Source organism: Curcuma longa, chromosome 11 (genome assembly GCF_044706935.1).
Source record: "Curcuma longa cultivar G26 ecotype Majalengka, Jawa Barat chromosome 11, ITB_CL_G26_1.1, whole genome shotgun sequence".
Lineage (NCBI taxonomy): Eukaryota > Viridiplantae > Streptophyta > Magnoliopsida > Zingiberales > Zingiberaceae > Curcuma > Curcuma longa.
In genome coordinates, this window is record NC_133871.1 from 32,204,669 (window position 1) to 32,222,076 (window position 17,408).

Below are 17,408 nucleotides of genomic sequence, written 5' to 3' on the forward strand. Positions count from 1 at the left end.
TCCCAAAAGGCCTCATGCCAATGGAGATATCTTCCATCCTTTTAAACCCATGATCTTTTCCATGTGTTTTGATGTGGGACTATGTTTGCACCTTTGCAACCCAACAATCCCCCCCTCAAACAAAGGACCACAGGCCCCCCCTCAAACGGAAAACCTCCGTTTGATGTCTGAATCCTCGACCCACCAGGACTTCCTGCCCCTCGGTCCACCCTGACCTACTAGGACTTCCTGCCCAGCCGCAACCAGGACTTCCTGCCCCTCGGTCTACCTGACCTACTAGGACTTCCTGCCCAGTCGCAACCAGGACTTCATGCCCCTCGGTCTACCCGACCTACTAGGACTTCCTGCCCAGCCGCAACCAGGACTTCATGCCCCTCGGTCTACCCGACCTACTAGGACTTCCTGCCCAGTGTATGGTCCTCTTGATTCAAACACGGAGCCCCTACTTTCTTTGTTTTTAAGGTTTAACCCACATGGTTAGATCCGGATCATGGCTCATCCGGCGGTTAGTCCGGTGAAGAGCGGCCTCGCTCTGATACCAATTGTTGCAAGTCCCCAAGGACGTCGGTATCTCCACAATGGCATGATGTCCACTTTTGGGCCTAAGCCCTCATGGCTTTGCTCTTGGGCTTTCCCCAAAAGGCCTCATGCCAATGGAGATATCTTCCATCCTTTTAAACCCATGATCTTTTCCATGTGTTTTAGATGTGGGACTATGTTTGCACCTTACCAATCCAACATCATGCCCTTTTTCAAATAACTTTTCAAATAACTGTTGATATGGAAAAAATAATTATTTCTTCACACAAAAGATACATGGTTCTTGTTTTATAGAGAGATACAATAGAGAAAAAGGAAAACTAATTAAAGACTAATTAAAACTAATTAAAGCTAATTAAAGACTTCTATTTACAGAATGATTCTGTAATTATGACTCAATCAAGGAATTAATGGTAAATGATTCTGTAATCAATCAAAGAATTAATGATTAGTTTCCAACACTCCCCCTCAAGCTGGTTTGTAGATATCTTCCATAGCCAGCTTGCTAGTCAGCTTATCAAATTGTTTCTTGTGTAGTCCCTTCGTTAGTACATCAGCTAATTGTTCATCTGTTGGAAGATATGTCATGCATATTATTCCAGTGTTGATTTTCTCCTTGATGAAATGTTTATCCACCTCTATATGCTTTGTACGATCATGAAGAACCGGATTATGAGCTATGGAAATGGCAGCTTTGTTGTCGCAATAAACTTTCATAGGAGTTAAGTAAGAAAGCTTCAATTCCTCAAGAATTCTTTTTATCCACATCACCTCACAGATTCCATGGGCAACAGCTCTGAATTCTGCTTCAGCACTACTTCTGGCTACCACATTTTGTTTTTTACTTCGCCATGTAACTAGGTTCCCACCAACAAAGGAACAGTAGCCTGATGTTGATCTTCTATCTGTAACACTCCCTGCCCAGTCTGCATCTGTGTAGACTTCGATTTGAAGATGTCCATGTTTCTTGAATAATAAACCTTTACCTGGAGTTCCTTTTAGATATCTCAATATCCTATATACTGCCTCGAAATGTTTTTCTCCAGGTGAGTGCATGAACTGACTTACCATGCTAACTGCGAAAGCAATATCAGGCCGTGTATGAGACAAGTAGATCAATTTTCCTACAAGTCTCTGATATAGTTCCCTGTCCTTCACTTCTTCAGCCTTAGCAGCTTGTAACTTCAGATTAGCCTCAATTGGAGTCTCAACCATTTTACACCCAAGCAAACCTGTTTCTCCAAGGAGATCAAGAATATATTTTCTTTGATTAACAAATATACCTTCTTTGGATCTTGCAAATTCCATTCCGAGGAAATACTTGAGGACTCCCAGGTCCTTGATTTGAAACTCCTTTGCGAGATTCTTCTTTAGAACTGCTAATTCTGTTTCATCATCACCAGTTAAGATAATATCATCAACATAAACAATCAAGATGACTACTTTACCCTTTTCTGAGTGTTTATAAAATATTGTATGATCTGCTTGACTCTGCAAGAAGCCATAACTGATAACAGTCTTTCCAAAGCGTTCAAACCACGCTCTTGGTGACTGTTTGAGTCCATATAATGCCTTGTTTAATTTGCACACCTTTTTACTGTCAAGTCCTTTTTCAAATCCTGGCGGTAGGCTCATAAACACCTCTTCTTCGAGATCACCATTGAGAAATGCATTTCTAACATCAAGTTGATGTAGAGGCCAATCTGAATTTACTGCAAGGGATAACAGGATTCTGATAGAGTTTATCTTAGCAACTGGAGCAAACGTCTCTTGATAGTCAATCCCATACGTCTGAGTGAAGCCTTTAGCCACTAGTCTCGCCTTGTATCTTTCAATGCTTCCATCAGCTTTACATTTTATTGTAAATACCCATTTACACCCAACTGGTTTCTTGCCCTTGGGTAGATCAACTATCTCCCAAGTACCACTTCTCCGTAAGGCATTCATCTCTTCCATAACTGCTAATTTCCAACTTGGATCATCCAAAGCCTCCTGTATATTCCTTGGAACAAACAAGTGTGAAATCCTAGAGATGAAAGCTTTATGATTTTTTGACAGTCTTTGATAGGAAAGATAATTTGCAATAGGATGATTGGTGCAGTTTCGGGCACCTTTCCTAATTGCTATAGGAACATCAAGATCAGAAATAGTAGGTGAAGAATCAGACACAATGGGAGAAATTGAAGTTGGATTAGGGATAGAGTTACCTGGAATTTCGGTGCCAGAGCTTGGGTTTTCAGACTGATGTTGTGCAGGATTGACATTCGAGTCTTTATCCCTTAGATGAAATCTCTTCCTAGTATAAACCTGAAGCTCAGAACTCAGATCGCGGTGATCAGTGTGTAGTATTTCTCCCCCTGATCGAGAGTCTCCAATACTAGGCACTAGAGGTAAGTGACTATTTTCTGGAAAACTAATATTAGGAAGTGGGATAGAAATTTCCCAAAAATTATCTTTTCTTTCACTTGTCTCCCCCTGAAGAGAATTTTTGGTAAAATAGGGGTGTGTTTCCAAAAAAGACACATCCATGCTCATAAAGAATTTTTTTGTTTGAGGATCGAAACACTTGTACCCCTTTTTATTTGACGAATATCCCAAAAATACACATTTTATAGCACGTGGTTCAAGTTTTGAACGAAATTGACACGGAACATGAACATAGACAGTGCACCCAAAAACTTTGACAGGTAAATCAGAAAACAGTCTTATTTTAGGAAAATATTTTTTAAGACAATCAAGAGGTGTTTTGTATTCCAACACCTTAGTAGGCATCCTATTTATCAAATAAGAGGCTGTCAAAATTGCTTCACCCCACAAATATTTAGGAACATGCATATAAAACATTATGGCACGTGCTACTTCAAGTAAATGTTTATTTTTTCGTTCTGCAATGCCATTTTGTTGAGGGGTATCCCGACAAGTAGATTGATGAAAAATGCCTTTTTCTTTCAAAAAATCACCCAAGTGCTCATTAAAATATTCTGTTCCATTGTCAGAATGTAAAATACAAATTTTGGTTTGAAATTGATTTTCAATTAGAGTGTAAAAATTTTTAAACAAATTTCTCACGTCAGATTTTTTATCCATCAGATAAATCCAACATAAACGTGTATGGTCGTCAATAAATGTTACAAACCATTTTTTTCCAGAAAGAGTAGTAATTTTAGATGGACCCCAAACATCACTATGAATTAAATAAAAAGGTTTGGAGGCCTGATAACTCTTTGGTAAATATGTTGCACGATGAAATTTTGCAAAAAAACAAGTTTCACAATATAAAGAAGAGCAATCAATACCTTTAAATAACTCTGGAAATAATTTTTTTAGATAGAGAAAACTAGGATGTCCAAGCCTATAGTGCCATAGCATTATTTTCTCTCGAACTGAGTTTGAACTGATACTATTAAAAACCTGAGCCTTTTTAGTACTAACAGGTATTTCATCCAAGTAGTAAAGACCTTCAATCATCCTAGCACGCCCAATCATCATCCCCGAGTTCTGGTCCTGAAATTCACAGTGTGATTCAAGAAATATAATACGACAATTAGAATCTTTAGATAATTTACTCACAGATAAAAGATTGCAGGCTAATTTAGGAACATGAAGAACAGAATTGAGATTAATTTTCTCGGTCAGTTTAATGTGTCCTTTTCCTACAATAGGCGAAAAACTACCGTCGGCAATTCTAATTTTCTCACTTCCAGAACAAGGAGAATAAGTATTGAATAAGTGAGAGCAACTAGACATGTGATCTGAGGCTCCAGAATCTATGATCCATGGAGAAGAGTTTAAACAAGAGAGAGCTTTAGGATTGCTACCTGTTTGTGCCAAGGAAACACTAGGAATACCAGATGAGAAGTTGGATTTTATCAGCTTTAAGAGTTGATCAAGTTGCTCTTTGTTGAAGGAGCCTGAGTTGGCTTCATTAGCCATAGGAAGTCCGCGATTCTTTTCTCCTGGCTTGCTGTTTTTCCAGTTGGCAGGTTTGCCATGAATTTTCCAACATGTCTCACGTGTATGGCGAGGCTTGTTGCAGAAATCGCACCAAACCCGTGGCTTATCATCGGATCTGCGCTGGTAATTTGCAGCCTTGGAGGTAGCATCAGTAAATAAGGCCGAAGTTTCAATTGACTCACCGATACTCTTTTTTCCCAGCATAACACTCCTTCGGCTTTCTTCTCTTCTGACTTCGGCAAACACTTCACCAATGGATGGGAGAGGGGGTCTCCCAATGATCCTTCCTCGTACTTCATCAAACTCGACGTTGAGACCGGCAAGAAATTTGTAAATACGGTCGTCTTCCATGGTTTTCTTGTGGTGGTTGCAATCATCAACAGATTTCCATTCGTATGTGCTAAAGAGGTCAAGATCTTGCCACAATCTTTTCAACGAATTGAAGTATTTTGTGACTGAATCCTCTCCTTGACGAATTTCTCCCAACTTTAAAGTCAATTCAAAGACTTGAGATTGGTTACCCAGGTCAGAATACATCTGACTAACATTATCCCACAGCTCTTTTGCAGTAGGATAGCACATGTAATTGGTACTTATATCCTCCTCCATGGAGTTGACTAGCCATGTCATAACCATGGAGTTTTCAGCATCCCATACGGCATGCAGCGGATCATTAACTGCAGGAGCCTTCTTGTCACCAGTGATATAGCCGATTTTTCCTTGCCCACGGATATACATTCGGACGGATTGCGACCACCGGAGAAAATTATCCCCATTCAAGCGAATAGTGGTGATTTGGACTGAATGAGGGTTGGAAAGGTGTCGTAGGGTTTCAGAAGGTGTTACCGTGGTAGTGGCAGGGATTGTAGTGGCTTTGGACGTGACTTCTGACATGGCTACTCTGCTCTGATACCAACTTAGAAAATATGGAAAAAATAATTATTTCTTCACACAAAAGAATAGGTACATGGTTCTTGTTTTATAGAGAGATACAATAGAGAAAACTAAAAAAGGAAAACTAATGAAGACGGAAACTAATTAAAGCTAATTAAAGATTTCTATTTACAGAATGATTCTGTAATTATGACTCAATCAAGGAATTAATGGTAAATGATTCTGTAATCAATCAATGATTCTGTAATCAATTAATGATTAGTTTCCAACAGATAATTCTGGGAAGAAATCTTATTTGTTTACTTCCGGAGGACCTAAACTGAAGTTTGTTTCTTCTCCTAAAAAAATCCCTTGCTGTCAAAACAAAAAATTAAAGGAAATTTTCACATTCATAGACTGGGAAATTTCAATAGATTTAAAGTTCCTAAACTTATTGATGACCTGTTTCACCTGCCTAGAACTCATTTAACAACGGTTTATAGACCCATGCCGACCAAGACCTAACTCTTCCACTTCTCATTAAATTCTTCCAACACTACTCTATTCTTGAAACTTGATCTTTTAATCATACCTAATGAAACAAATTGACTCCATGCGAGTTGATATCTTAGCTGCTTGACACTTTTCAGCATCAATTTTCATAAACTATTCTTCACTTATCCATTAATTTTCACAATCAGGTTTCCCAATTCTTTTCACAAGAAAGCAAAAGTATGAACCAGATCTGGTTTTCATCTCAATAATTGCAGCTTCTTTTCTAGGAATGTGGTTTAATATCTCGTCTTTAGTGCTTCCCATGAAAGTATATTAAATATAGGAGATATGTTTAAGTCTTGAGGAAGCTCCATTTTATAAGCATTTTCTCCAAATTTTTGCAGTACTTTATGTGGGCCTATCTTTTTGCTTTTCAACTTGTGATAAATGTCTGCAGGAGACCTTTCTTTTCATAGGAACACCATCACAAAATCTCCAACTTGGTATTCTTTGAACCACCTATGTTGATCTTTTGCCTCTTTTCATCTCAATTAATATTGGTTGAGCACTTTAATTTCCTTCAAATTTTCTGCAAAAGCAATTGCATCATAACTAACACGTGGCTCGTTAGATACATCAGCAAGGTCTGTAATTTGACTCAGAATACATCCACACACTATTTTAAAAGGACATTCCCTGTGGTTTGGTTTACAAAATTTTTATAAACAAAGTCACCTTGTGGTGAAACTCAGTTTGGCAAGACATCTCAACAACTTATCCAGGTTCAGATTCACTATTTACCATCTGTTTGTGGGTGAAATGCACTACTGTATTGCAGCTTACTAGTCATTAGTTTCCACAAAGTCCTCCAGAAATAACTTAGAAATTTACGTCCTGACCGGATGTAATTGTTTTTGGCACTCCATGCAGTTGAACCACCTCTTTAAAGAAAAGATTTGCAACATGTGTTGCATCCAAGAAACGATCTAAGTTCAAAAGTAAAGAAGATTCATATGCGAAATCACAAGAGAAACCAGATGAGGATAGTGAGGGCCATCATTGCCACCTGCAGAGGTGGATTGGAAGAAACTAGCAGATAGGAATTTGTTGTTGAAGGATGATCAATAGATATCCAATTTGACCACATTCAACCAAAACATTCAGCATATTTTAATTTTATGTTGATTCATTGGTCAAAAGTTATAAAGTATTTGGATCTTAGGTGGAATATGGATATTCAATTCCTGATACCAATAAACTCAACCTGGCCCAAGTTTATTACGTAAATTTATAATAAATTACATAGCAAATCACCCATTAACCATCTCCATCACTAATTAATAAGAGTAATTTACTATATGAATTTATGTGTAACAATATTTTTTATAACAATAATAATAATAAAAGAGTAGGTTTAAAAAATTAAGAATCCTATGACTTTAGTATTAAAGACTTGTATTGTAAGATTATATATTTATATTTATATATTTATATTTATGTTCTTGGTTTATAATTATATTGCAATAAGTAGTTTTTTATGTATTTAGTTATAGATTTCACTTATTATATTATAATTCATTTTGTTACAATAAGTTTGTGGTTTCAAAATTAATAGGTGCTTTAATGGTAACCTAAAAATTGGTAGTTGATTCCATCTGAAGTGGGTTGGGTTGAATATTTTTGGGCAAAATTTTTCTTGATTCAAAAACTTGAGCCTAACAATTTTTAATTTGAAAATCGGTGCCAACTTTTGCGAGTGAGCGGCAACACTGAGGAGTGAAGCGTCAAAGTTGAGAGACTTGTTGATTCAATAGAAAAAAAATGATAATCCCAGTAGCCACATCTCTGGGGGTGGTCGGTCCGGTCCTACGGAAGTTTCCCACCGACCACCAGGGTAAATCGGGAAGCGCATACGGCGGCCAATCCAGATGCCCATCATCCTTTGATTGCGTTCCCCATTTGGAGGAAATTCCTGCAAATACGCCGTAGCTGGGGATCGAACCGCGGGTCCTTGAGTTACAACCCGGATGTCCTACCGTTGCACCATTGCCCCGGGGACCTTGTTGATTCAATAGAAAAAAAAAATGATAATCCCAGTAGCCACATCTCTGGGGGTGGTCGGTCCGGTCCCACGGAAGTTTCCCACCGACCACTAGGGTAAATCGGGAAGCGCATACGGCGGCCAATCCAGATGCACAGCATCCTTTGATTGCGTTCCCCATTTGGAGGAAAATTCCTGCAAATACGCTGTAGCTAGGGATCGAACCGCGGGTCCCTGAGTTACAATCTGGATGTCCTACCGTTGCACCATTGCCCCGGGGACCCTTGTTGATTCAATAGAGGTTCTAGACGAGGTGGTGTAATTTTAAATGGATCTAGTGTTTTTGGTGGAAAGCAATTTTCTCGATGGAAAAGGAAAGATTAGAGGTTGTGATTAACTCAGAACTTGAGACCTTGACTGTAAGGGTAAGGGAAGTTTGACTTGTGAATCCCAATACAACCTTTGTTCTTGGACATGACTATTGTGACTCATGCTCTCGGACAGGTTGAAAAGCTTCAACAAAGTTTGAATGGATGACTAAGATCGATGAAGGAACTTGGCTCTGATATTATAATGTTTTAGGGGAAATTATTAGGGTTAATTCCCAAGATACTACCCTCTACTTGTATATACATATTATCTTACTACCATTTCTCATATACATCCCAATCTCTTTGTATATTTACAATTAGGTTTTCAACAATTACATATATGAATCTGGCAATCTGTGCCACAGGAAAGAAATACACATATTGCAATACATTCAAGATTTAATAGGAGTTAAATAATAGTGAACCAGACATATTAATTTAGAAACTATGATAGAACTTGTAGATATCATACACAACAAATGGATTACTTTTGTATATCCACCTTTTTCCTTAAGACCACTTTTATATATCAGATTCATTTCCACTTATGTAAATTAGGTTTCCTGTAGTATGTAGATTTATCATTTATTCCCGCAAGCTCATTGCTTATGCTTTCAAGTTCCTTAGGTTGGTTTGATTTACTTTTCAGGGTTACCTTGATCCAGATTATGTTCTAACACATAAGCTGACAGACAAAAGCGATGTGTACAGCCTTGGGGTTGTATTCCTAGAACTTCTAACTGGAATGCGGCCAATTTCACATGGCAAAAACATTGTAAGAGAGGTACATAACTGTTTTCATGATGTCTCTGAGTTTTTCTATTTTCTTTTCCTTTCTTTCCTATAGTAGCTTGTTCTTTGTTTAAATACAAAACAGTGTTATGTTTATTGCTTATGGTTCTATAAAGGATCCTATAGATTTTTCCTTTTTTCTATTGTTCTTTATATATATATATATATATATATATATATATATATATATATATATATATATATATATATATATATATATATATATATATATATATATATATATATATGTGTTTGATTTCACCCTAGATTTATGTCATTGGGTATGCCATGCCATGTCCAAATTCTATATATATGATCTTAATATTTCACTTTTGAAGATCATATACAATTTTTTTTCTCTGTACTTGGTACAAGTTTAGGGTTGTTTTCCTTCAAATTTCTTATGGGAGAATGCAGGCTTAATGTGAACTCCACTCCCTGCTTTGGGATTCGACAACAAGATCAACATTAGTGTTGACTCCTTTCGTCTTGTTGGTGGCATACCCTCTCAGTGTCTAAAGATCTGTTATCAGAGCTCCAATGATGCAATTTCACCCACAGCATGCATCCTTGGAGAACACTCATTTATCTTCGGCACTTGCTCTCAAGACTCTTTGTTTAGATCCCCTTTCCAATGTGGCATGCCAATTTTATTTATTGTCAGCTTATTACATGAAATAAAAATACTCTCAAAATGAAAAGATTCTGATGTAGATGAAGATACAAGGTCAATGACTGAGAAGCTTGGCAGTGCAATGTTCTAGATTGAAGGTTAGATTCTATTTATGGCTATCTTTTAAGATAGATCTTCAAAAGATTGAATTGGCAATGATTTTCAAATGACTTGGTAAGTTCCTTGATTGTCTGTCAAATTGAAGATGCCATAGGATTAAATGACAACTCATGAGAGGTTGCAAAGAGGAAATATAGAATAGAAAATTGGCATCTGCTCTTAAAATGAAGAGTCGATATCTGCAGAGACAACAACAACAACCAAGCTTTATCCCAATAGGCGAAGTCAGGCTAATATCTTGAGAGAGATGATGTAAAATCCAATGTAATTGAAGAGGCAAGGATCATAGAGACGAGAGTATGAAAAGTGTGAAATCTGGTCAAATAAAGATGACTCAGGAAAAGGACAGACTTATTCATCAGTTTGAACTTTTAACTGGCAGAGACAAAGTGTTGGAGAGTAGGGTTTCAATCCTCTTCTTTGCAAAGAGAAACATGCTGGAAGGAGATTGCATGGTTAATCATCTTACTCTGCTAGATAATATGTTAGGAGAGACCAAGTTAATTCTGACTCCAACAAAAAAAAAAAAGAGATATTAGTAATTTAGAATCCTTAAAAAAACAAAACTAATTTCATCTTAAATCATGCACAATATAAATAAAGGATGGTGAGATAAAAAGTAGACCTCAGGATGGGGCAAAAAGAAGAATGGGAAAAACTTGAAGAATGTGGAAATAAATGCTTAATCTTGAGAAGATTTGAGATGAAAAATAAATGATTTATATCAAGTTTCTTTTTGGGATTTCAGTGTAATGGATATTATGACTGAGACCTATATGATTCCAATATTTCCCTTGAAAATTAAAAAAACATACTCTCTCTGAATACTGCTTGGTTTCTTGTCGATTCAAATGTGAATTAAGAATAGCAATGCATCACTGCTTAGATGTCAAATATTTCTGGAGCCATGTGAAATATGACCCTAGTTTGAGTTTAGATAGGTTGAAGTGAAAGTGAATGAAAACTGAAGGGAAAGGTAGGAAGCATGGAACTAGAGAAGAAAAATCCCTCTTATTTCCATTCCTGTGATATTTATTTCCCTTCATTTAGAAAGATCACTCTTGTGCATAAGTGTACACCATAAATTGTGTATTTTATTCAAATTCCATCACTTATCTTCCTGAGCTGTTTGAGATTCAACCCTACTAATGAGCTTGGTTGTTTATCCATAATCACAAATGGTTCTCTTTTCTTTGGTTCAGAGTTTGTAAACCATGTAAGGGATTTGGCTGCGCTGCCTTGTCTCGTTACTCTCTTCTATATTTCACTAATCTTTGATCCAACACCACATACACAACAGAGCAAACTGCAGGAGACAATAATCAGTTTGGACTCTGGAATCATTTGTGGATCCACGAGATGATTCTCACACATTTGCTATATTCCATTTATTCTGCTCTTGCAGGTTAGGAATGCTTGTCAATCAGGGTTGATGTTCACACTCGTCGACAACCGCATGGGATTTTATCCTTCAGAATGTGTGGTAAAATTCGGCTCTTTGGCAGTTCGATGTTGTTCCGACGAGACTGATGATAGACCATCAATGTCGGAGGTTGTTGCTGAGCTTGAGCGCATACTGCAAATGTTGTCAGAGGATGATAGTTCACAAGAAGCTCCGGCAGCAGATAGCAAGACGGCCTCAGGCTCATTGTCATCAGAAAGTTCGGGTGCAGAACCTCTTGTCAGCAGTGAAACCCATGGTGTTGTTACAAGTCGTTGACATCACTGCAGGCTAATATATTCATACATGTTTTATTTTCGCATCTTCTTCAGGATTTTTTTTTTCTTCCTTTCTTCAAAATGAAAACTACAGATGCAGGTACGAAGCGAAGCAGTGTACGCTTTTGATGATTATGTATACGAGATTCAACAAAATCATCAAATCCACTACTGAGGGCAGAGTTGATTAGAATAATGATTAAGCTAATGTTATTCACACTCTTCCAATGTGTGTACCTTTGTAAATATGAGCATGTACCAATTCGAGCTAACCTCTATAATAGATTCGTTTTGGTTAATATTTCCTTAAAATTTGAGAATTGTTACGGGAATAACCCATGAGGTCCCCTTGGTTCTACTCGAGTCCGATCCTGGTCTCACCCAAAGGCCCATCGTCGGCATCTTTAGGCTTGATTGACCAAGTGCTCTCTCTCTCTACTCGTTCGAGGAAGCCATTGAATGACATCTCATTCGGCCTTCAGCATGAGCTATCGAATGACCTCCCCATTCGATTCGGGACAAGGGAGTTGCCGAATCACTCTTCCATTCAGTTCGCCCATCGGTCGAATCCTCCATTCGGCCATGTTCCCATTCGGCCATGTTCTCATTCGACCATGTACCCATTCGGTCATGTTCCCATTCGGCCATGTACCCATTCGGCCATGTGTTCATTTGACCATGTCTTCATTCGACCATGTTCCCATTCGACCACGTATCCATTCGGTCATGTTCCCATTCGGTCATGTCTCCCATTCGGCCATATCTTCATTCGGCCATGTCCTGCCCTGCTCTACGCTGCTCCGTCTGCTATGCGTGGTGCGCTGTCTGCTCGAGCCACGCATGTGCCAGAGGCACCGTCGCAGGCTCTGCGTGCCCTGCTCTGCGTTGCTCCGTCTGCTATGGGTGGTGCGCTGTCTGCTCGAGCCACGCATGTGCCAGAGGCACCGTCGCAGGCTCTGCGTGCCCTGTTCTGCGCTGTTCCGTCTGCTATGCGTGGTGCGCTGTCGAGTCACTGAGTGGCCGGATCGCCAGTCATCCACCGCCCTTGCCCTTCAAACCTCCCATCAAGCCGAATCGCCGGATCGCCCCACAGTGCCTTGGCATATCCCATCATGACTTCTTACAAGCCCACACCTTCATTTATTATCGCCGCCCTCTCTGACTCCCACGTGGGCAATGACATGACGACTATCTACCAGAGATGGGACTCATGACTATTGTGCTTGATTGTTTCTGACATCTCATTAATCATGATGGGGACATCTTGTAAATGATGACATGACAAATATACATGCTCATCTCTCCTTAAAACGACCACTCCCTCCGCAGCAGGTGAGCTCTCTGCTCCTAAACTCTCTTTACGCTCAAGCTACTGTTCATCTTCTTCCTCCCGTCGTGCTTGACTTGAGCGTCGGAGTGGTCGCGCCAGGGCACCCCCCTGGTCTTCCCACTGACGTTCCCTGTGTTCGCAGGTCCTGAAGCCCCTGAAGCTCATGCTGCTTTCTGCTCAGCCTTCCGTTCCACCCCTACGGCGAGGAAGGATCGGTGACGTGTCCAGAAGCACTTCTCAATCGGAACAAGAATTATTTGAAAATTTCTTTAAATCAGTGGAGGAGCGATTTGTGGATTCTTCTTAGGTTGTCTGGGGAGTCGTCCAATGCTAAAGGATTAAAAATCTCTCTTTTACGAAATTTGAACATTAAAAGTGAAATAAATTAAAAGATCATAATGAGTTTTATTATTTAATTTTTTTATATTTTACAATTTTAAAATAAAAAATACAAATATGGATAAAGTTAGAAGATCAGTTTAATGATATAAATTTTTTAATATCATCTATGATTTTTATATGAAATTTTTTGATAAAATAATTAATTTTTTATTTTAATTTAAGATTGAAAAAGATGGAAAAAGTATTTTAGGAATTAGATACATCTTTTTGATTAAAAAAATCAAAGTATAACGTAAAAATTAAATATGCCCTTTGAAAAAAAAAATGCAGAATAAATTTGTTAGTCAGAGCCCATGCATAACGACTGCAATTTCCAAGACTAGAACAAACTCCTCTGCTTGATCACCAACAAGCTCGATCCAAGGACTCATTCAGACAAAGGTCAGACAACGGTCCGGACATGTTCCCGTTCAGCGAATGAGATTTAAAAACAAACAAGAAACCAAATAAAAAACAGACTGGATCATTTGTATTAACCTTTAACAAGGAGCAAACCCTGCTTTGGTAGCTCCCATCATTAGGATTCAAACACTAGTATCTCTTCTCAACTCGACAAAACATCCTGTGATTAAATTATTTATAGATTTTTGTTCGAAACAAGTGCAGCTGTTATGTTTGTTGCTTTGTTCCTCGATATTATTCCTATGCATCTATAGTTATGGAGTTACAAGTTCATCAAGATTTAATAACTAACTTGCTTACTACTATCTATAATAAACAATTCTTAATTGTTTTTGGCTTTTGATTGATCTCAAACGATCACATAACAATAATCAAACAAACAATTCATGGGTGTATTTTGTTTTGTGAGCTCAAACAATATTAGTAGGGATTAAAATGAGAAACAAGATCTGTAGAATAATTTGAGGAAGATCTGGTCATTCATTAAAGCTGAGAAGTGTTCATATTATTGGCTGCTTTTGCAGAGTCATTAACTCTTTTCTGAAAGCAATCACTGAGTGCTAATGATGTGACAGTGAAGCTTAAGCCTCGTGCCTGCAACATAGAATCCTCCGAAACCAAACACTGACCCATAAAGGAAGAAGACAAGGTGCCTAGAAAACAGTGAGTTCCACACAGTGAGTTGTTTGTTCCTTTGTACTTGGCATACATTTTGTAACGTTAATATTCCTGTACCTGTGAAACAGCTCAGATACATCTTGGATTCTCCTCTCTCTAATTTGTTTCCTCCTCTCGGCAACCAAAGTGATGGTTTGTTTCTTGCTTCTCATAATGCTGTCGTTTTTTTGCATCTCAAAACAGTTTTGTGATCTCACTTTCGGGCAACAATTGACTATTCCAGAAATCATATTATTGCAGAACAAGGGAAGGAGTTGCAGACACTAATAAAACAGAATAGATGTGTGGTACATGGAATAAACTGGAGCTTTGAATCTCTCTAATGGCCAACAAATGAAGACGAATGATTCTTCCTGTATCAATATCAATTCAGCTACGGCTTGATGAGTGGTACATGTAAAAGATTAAGAAACACACCAATAGATAATGTAGTTATGTAGAGCAAGGCACCAGTATGTAAAACCAGAACAAGCAAGACTGGATTAATAATCTCAGCTTTATAACTTTTATTAGCAATATCCCTCAGAACATAACCAACAAATGAAATTTTGAAACAGTTACAGTTACTAACAAGGCCGATTCTTCGTTGTGATTTTAGGCTTTTACATAAGAGTAGGCATGGAAAATCTGGGTGTAAAAAATAAAATATGGAAAAAAAAAACAATGTCTATGTTGTAGGTGCTGAATGCAAAACCTAAACCATATCATGTAAACATTTGCAATGGTTTTCGGCTGGTTCTGTTCATAGAAAACACTCGAACGACAATCTTCTTGTATTTTGCTCTCAATCTTTGAAGTTAAGCAACAAGTTCATTCTCAAGGATCGGTTGTGTCCTTAGGCCAGAAGCCACAGGGACCCGAGCATTTCCAACACTTGCAGTATGCAAGGATACTCCTGCATCTGCAAGCTGCTCCATCTTTGCCACCTTTTTATTCCGGGTATACTTGAGCATTAAAAGTATAAGCAAAGCCAAGAGAACCAAGGCAATAACTCCAACCACAGAGACAACAATTATCTTCCATAGCTTGGACTTGTTACTCCTAGAAACAACAGGATTTAGAGACAGTCCTGGACCTTCACTTGGTGCAGGAGGAAGAACAATCTCACTAGAATTGACCACGATGGAGAAGTGACCTTGGCGGAACACCGAGCATTTATTTCTGGACTCCAAATCTCTGAAATCTGGCGAGCCATTTAGACCAAACCACACACATCTGGCAATTACACCACTAGGCACAGGAACAACATTTGAGAAATTAATAGATACGGGTAAGTTTGTAGCTGCAAAATCTAATTTCGGCAAGTTGGTAGCAGAGAGATTTGTGCCATCATAGGCAAGGAGACCGAGCACAGGAGTCAAGTAGGTGAAACCAGGAAGAGGGTAGTAGAATGAAGACCAGTTGCCCAGATTCTGGTAAACCAGAACCAACCTTTCTACATAAGGCTGAACAACAATGTCAGATGGGATGCCAAATTCCTTGTAGCGTTCAACTCCTCTCCTTCTCAGGCTCCCACTTCTAAGCCTTATTGCTGCAATCCTAATGCCGGTGAGATTGGAAGGGACAGTACCATCATATACAAATCCAGTGCGGGGATGAACAAGAGCACGGTAAGCATAGTCCTGAAGGAGAGTATCTAACGATCTTGCATCATCTGTAGATGAACCTGGTGACTGGGCCTCATAGTGGCCTGTGAATAACACCCCGAGAAGCACAAGGAGAATGATGCAACGGTGAAGGAACTCCATGGATTTTAGTGGCTCTTCAGAAAGAATCATCCGATCAGCAACAGATTTCAATATCACAATCAAGATTACTTGTAACACAAGAAGGATCTAAGTAAACCCAGAATTTGGAGAGACTATGAAGAGGAATTATTGCCCATCTGTCGTCTAAGACTAAGACACAGAGGACCAGATAAGATCAAACTGAAGCCGGCGAAGGAATATGATCCTCCTCAAGAAAGATCCCAACTTTTACTTAATAGGTTCATTTTCTAACCGCATTCACATGAACTGATGAGTAAACAACAGAATCCGAGATCGAAAGCGGCTAGAGTACCTGAAGCATACTGAAGACCATGGCAGAGAGGAGATTGTCTCAAACATCAACAATGTCACTGCTCCCTGAGACTCTTCAACTCAAAATGTTAGATATGCCTCAAAAGTCCCCTTTTTGGAAGGACCCTTGCGTCCAGCAGACCACAATGTACATACCAGGAAAAAAAAATCCGACCTTGCAATGCCAAGAACGAGAAGAAATCCCCAGAGAAACAACTCAAATAGGAATATACCAAATGTAGATCGCGCTAAACCTTCAAGGAAACTTCACCAAGAAAGGCAACCGATTTCCCAGCGTCATGATACAGCTCCGGACCAGCTGAAACGGCTACCTATCGAATACCACGCCGCCAACGAACAACTACAACGGCAAATGCACTCCAATCCGACGGAGATTAGGCATCCGAAGAATCCCAATACGCCTGCGATGCTGGAAATTTCTACTTTTGGCAGTACTATCGACGATGGGGAAGAGAGAGGCGGAGAGAGGAGAGAAGAGAAGTGAAGAAAAATAAACATAAATAAGTACGAGCGAGCCGAGACAAGTATAAAACCCGGCATATTTTCAAATGGCCCCTCCTAAGTTTTAGTTTTTACATAGGCACTATATTTTTACCAATAATGCACTTTCTTTCGTCGATCACTGCGTAAAAATAAAGTATGAGGCCTCATTTGATAAAGCTGCTATTAAGCCCACTGGTAATTTTCAAAATTCCCGAAACCCCCTCCCTTGTTTAATAATTGTCTTTCTCTTTTACATTTCAAGTCCCTTTCCGGCTTTCACCAACGTTCTGATTCCGCGACTGATTCCCCCGCTTTTCCGTTTCGCAATTTCGTGGATTTTGCGGGTCGTAACTGAAAACTGCCACTTTGACCGGACAACGACCCGAGGCATTGGTAACTTATTCTCATCCGTCCGATCAAGATCTTACGGACGCAAGAGAGGCACGAGATCTCC

The 17,408-nt window shown here is 38.9% G+C and overlaps 2 protein-coding genes across 2 annotated transcripts in view; one reads left to right on the forward strand and one right to left on the reverse strand.

Moving 5' to 3' along the window:
• LOC141838197 (putative LRR receptor-like serine/threonine-protein kinase At1g06840) overlaps nucleotides 1-11,622 on the forward strand; it is a 58,582-nt gene extending 46,960 nt beyond the window's left edge. The window contains exons 19-20 of the mRNA XM_074725608.1: nucleotides 8,924-9,058; nucleotides 11,265-11,622. Coding sequence (XP_074581709.1) covers nucleotides 8,924-9,058; nucleotides 11,265-11,579 — 450 coding nt within the window. The 3' untranslated portion in view covers nucleotides 11,580-11,622. The remainder of the gene's footprint in view (nucleotides 1-8,923; nucleotides 9,059-11,264) is intronic.
• Nucleotides 11,623-15,012: 3,390 nt separating this feature from the next.
• LOC141838196 (uncharacterized) lies at nucleotides 15,013-16,159 on the reverse strand. Its single transcript, XM_074725607.1, has one exon. The coding sequence runs from the start codon at nucleotides 16,136-16,138 to the stop codon at nucleotides 15,188-15,190; it is 951 nt and encodes a 316-aa protein (XP_074581708.1). The 5' UTR covers nucleotides 16,139-16,159; the 3' UTR covers nucleotides 15,013-15,187.
• Between the last annotated feature and the right edge of the window lie 1,249 nt (nucleotides 16,160-17,408).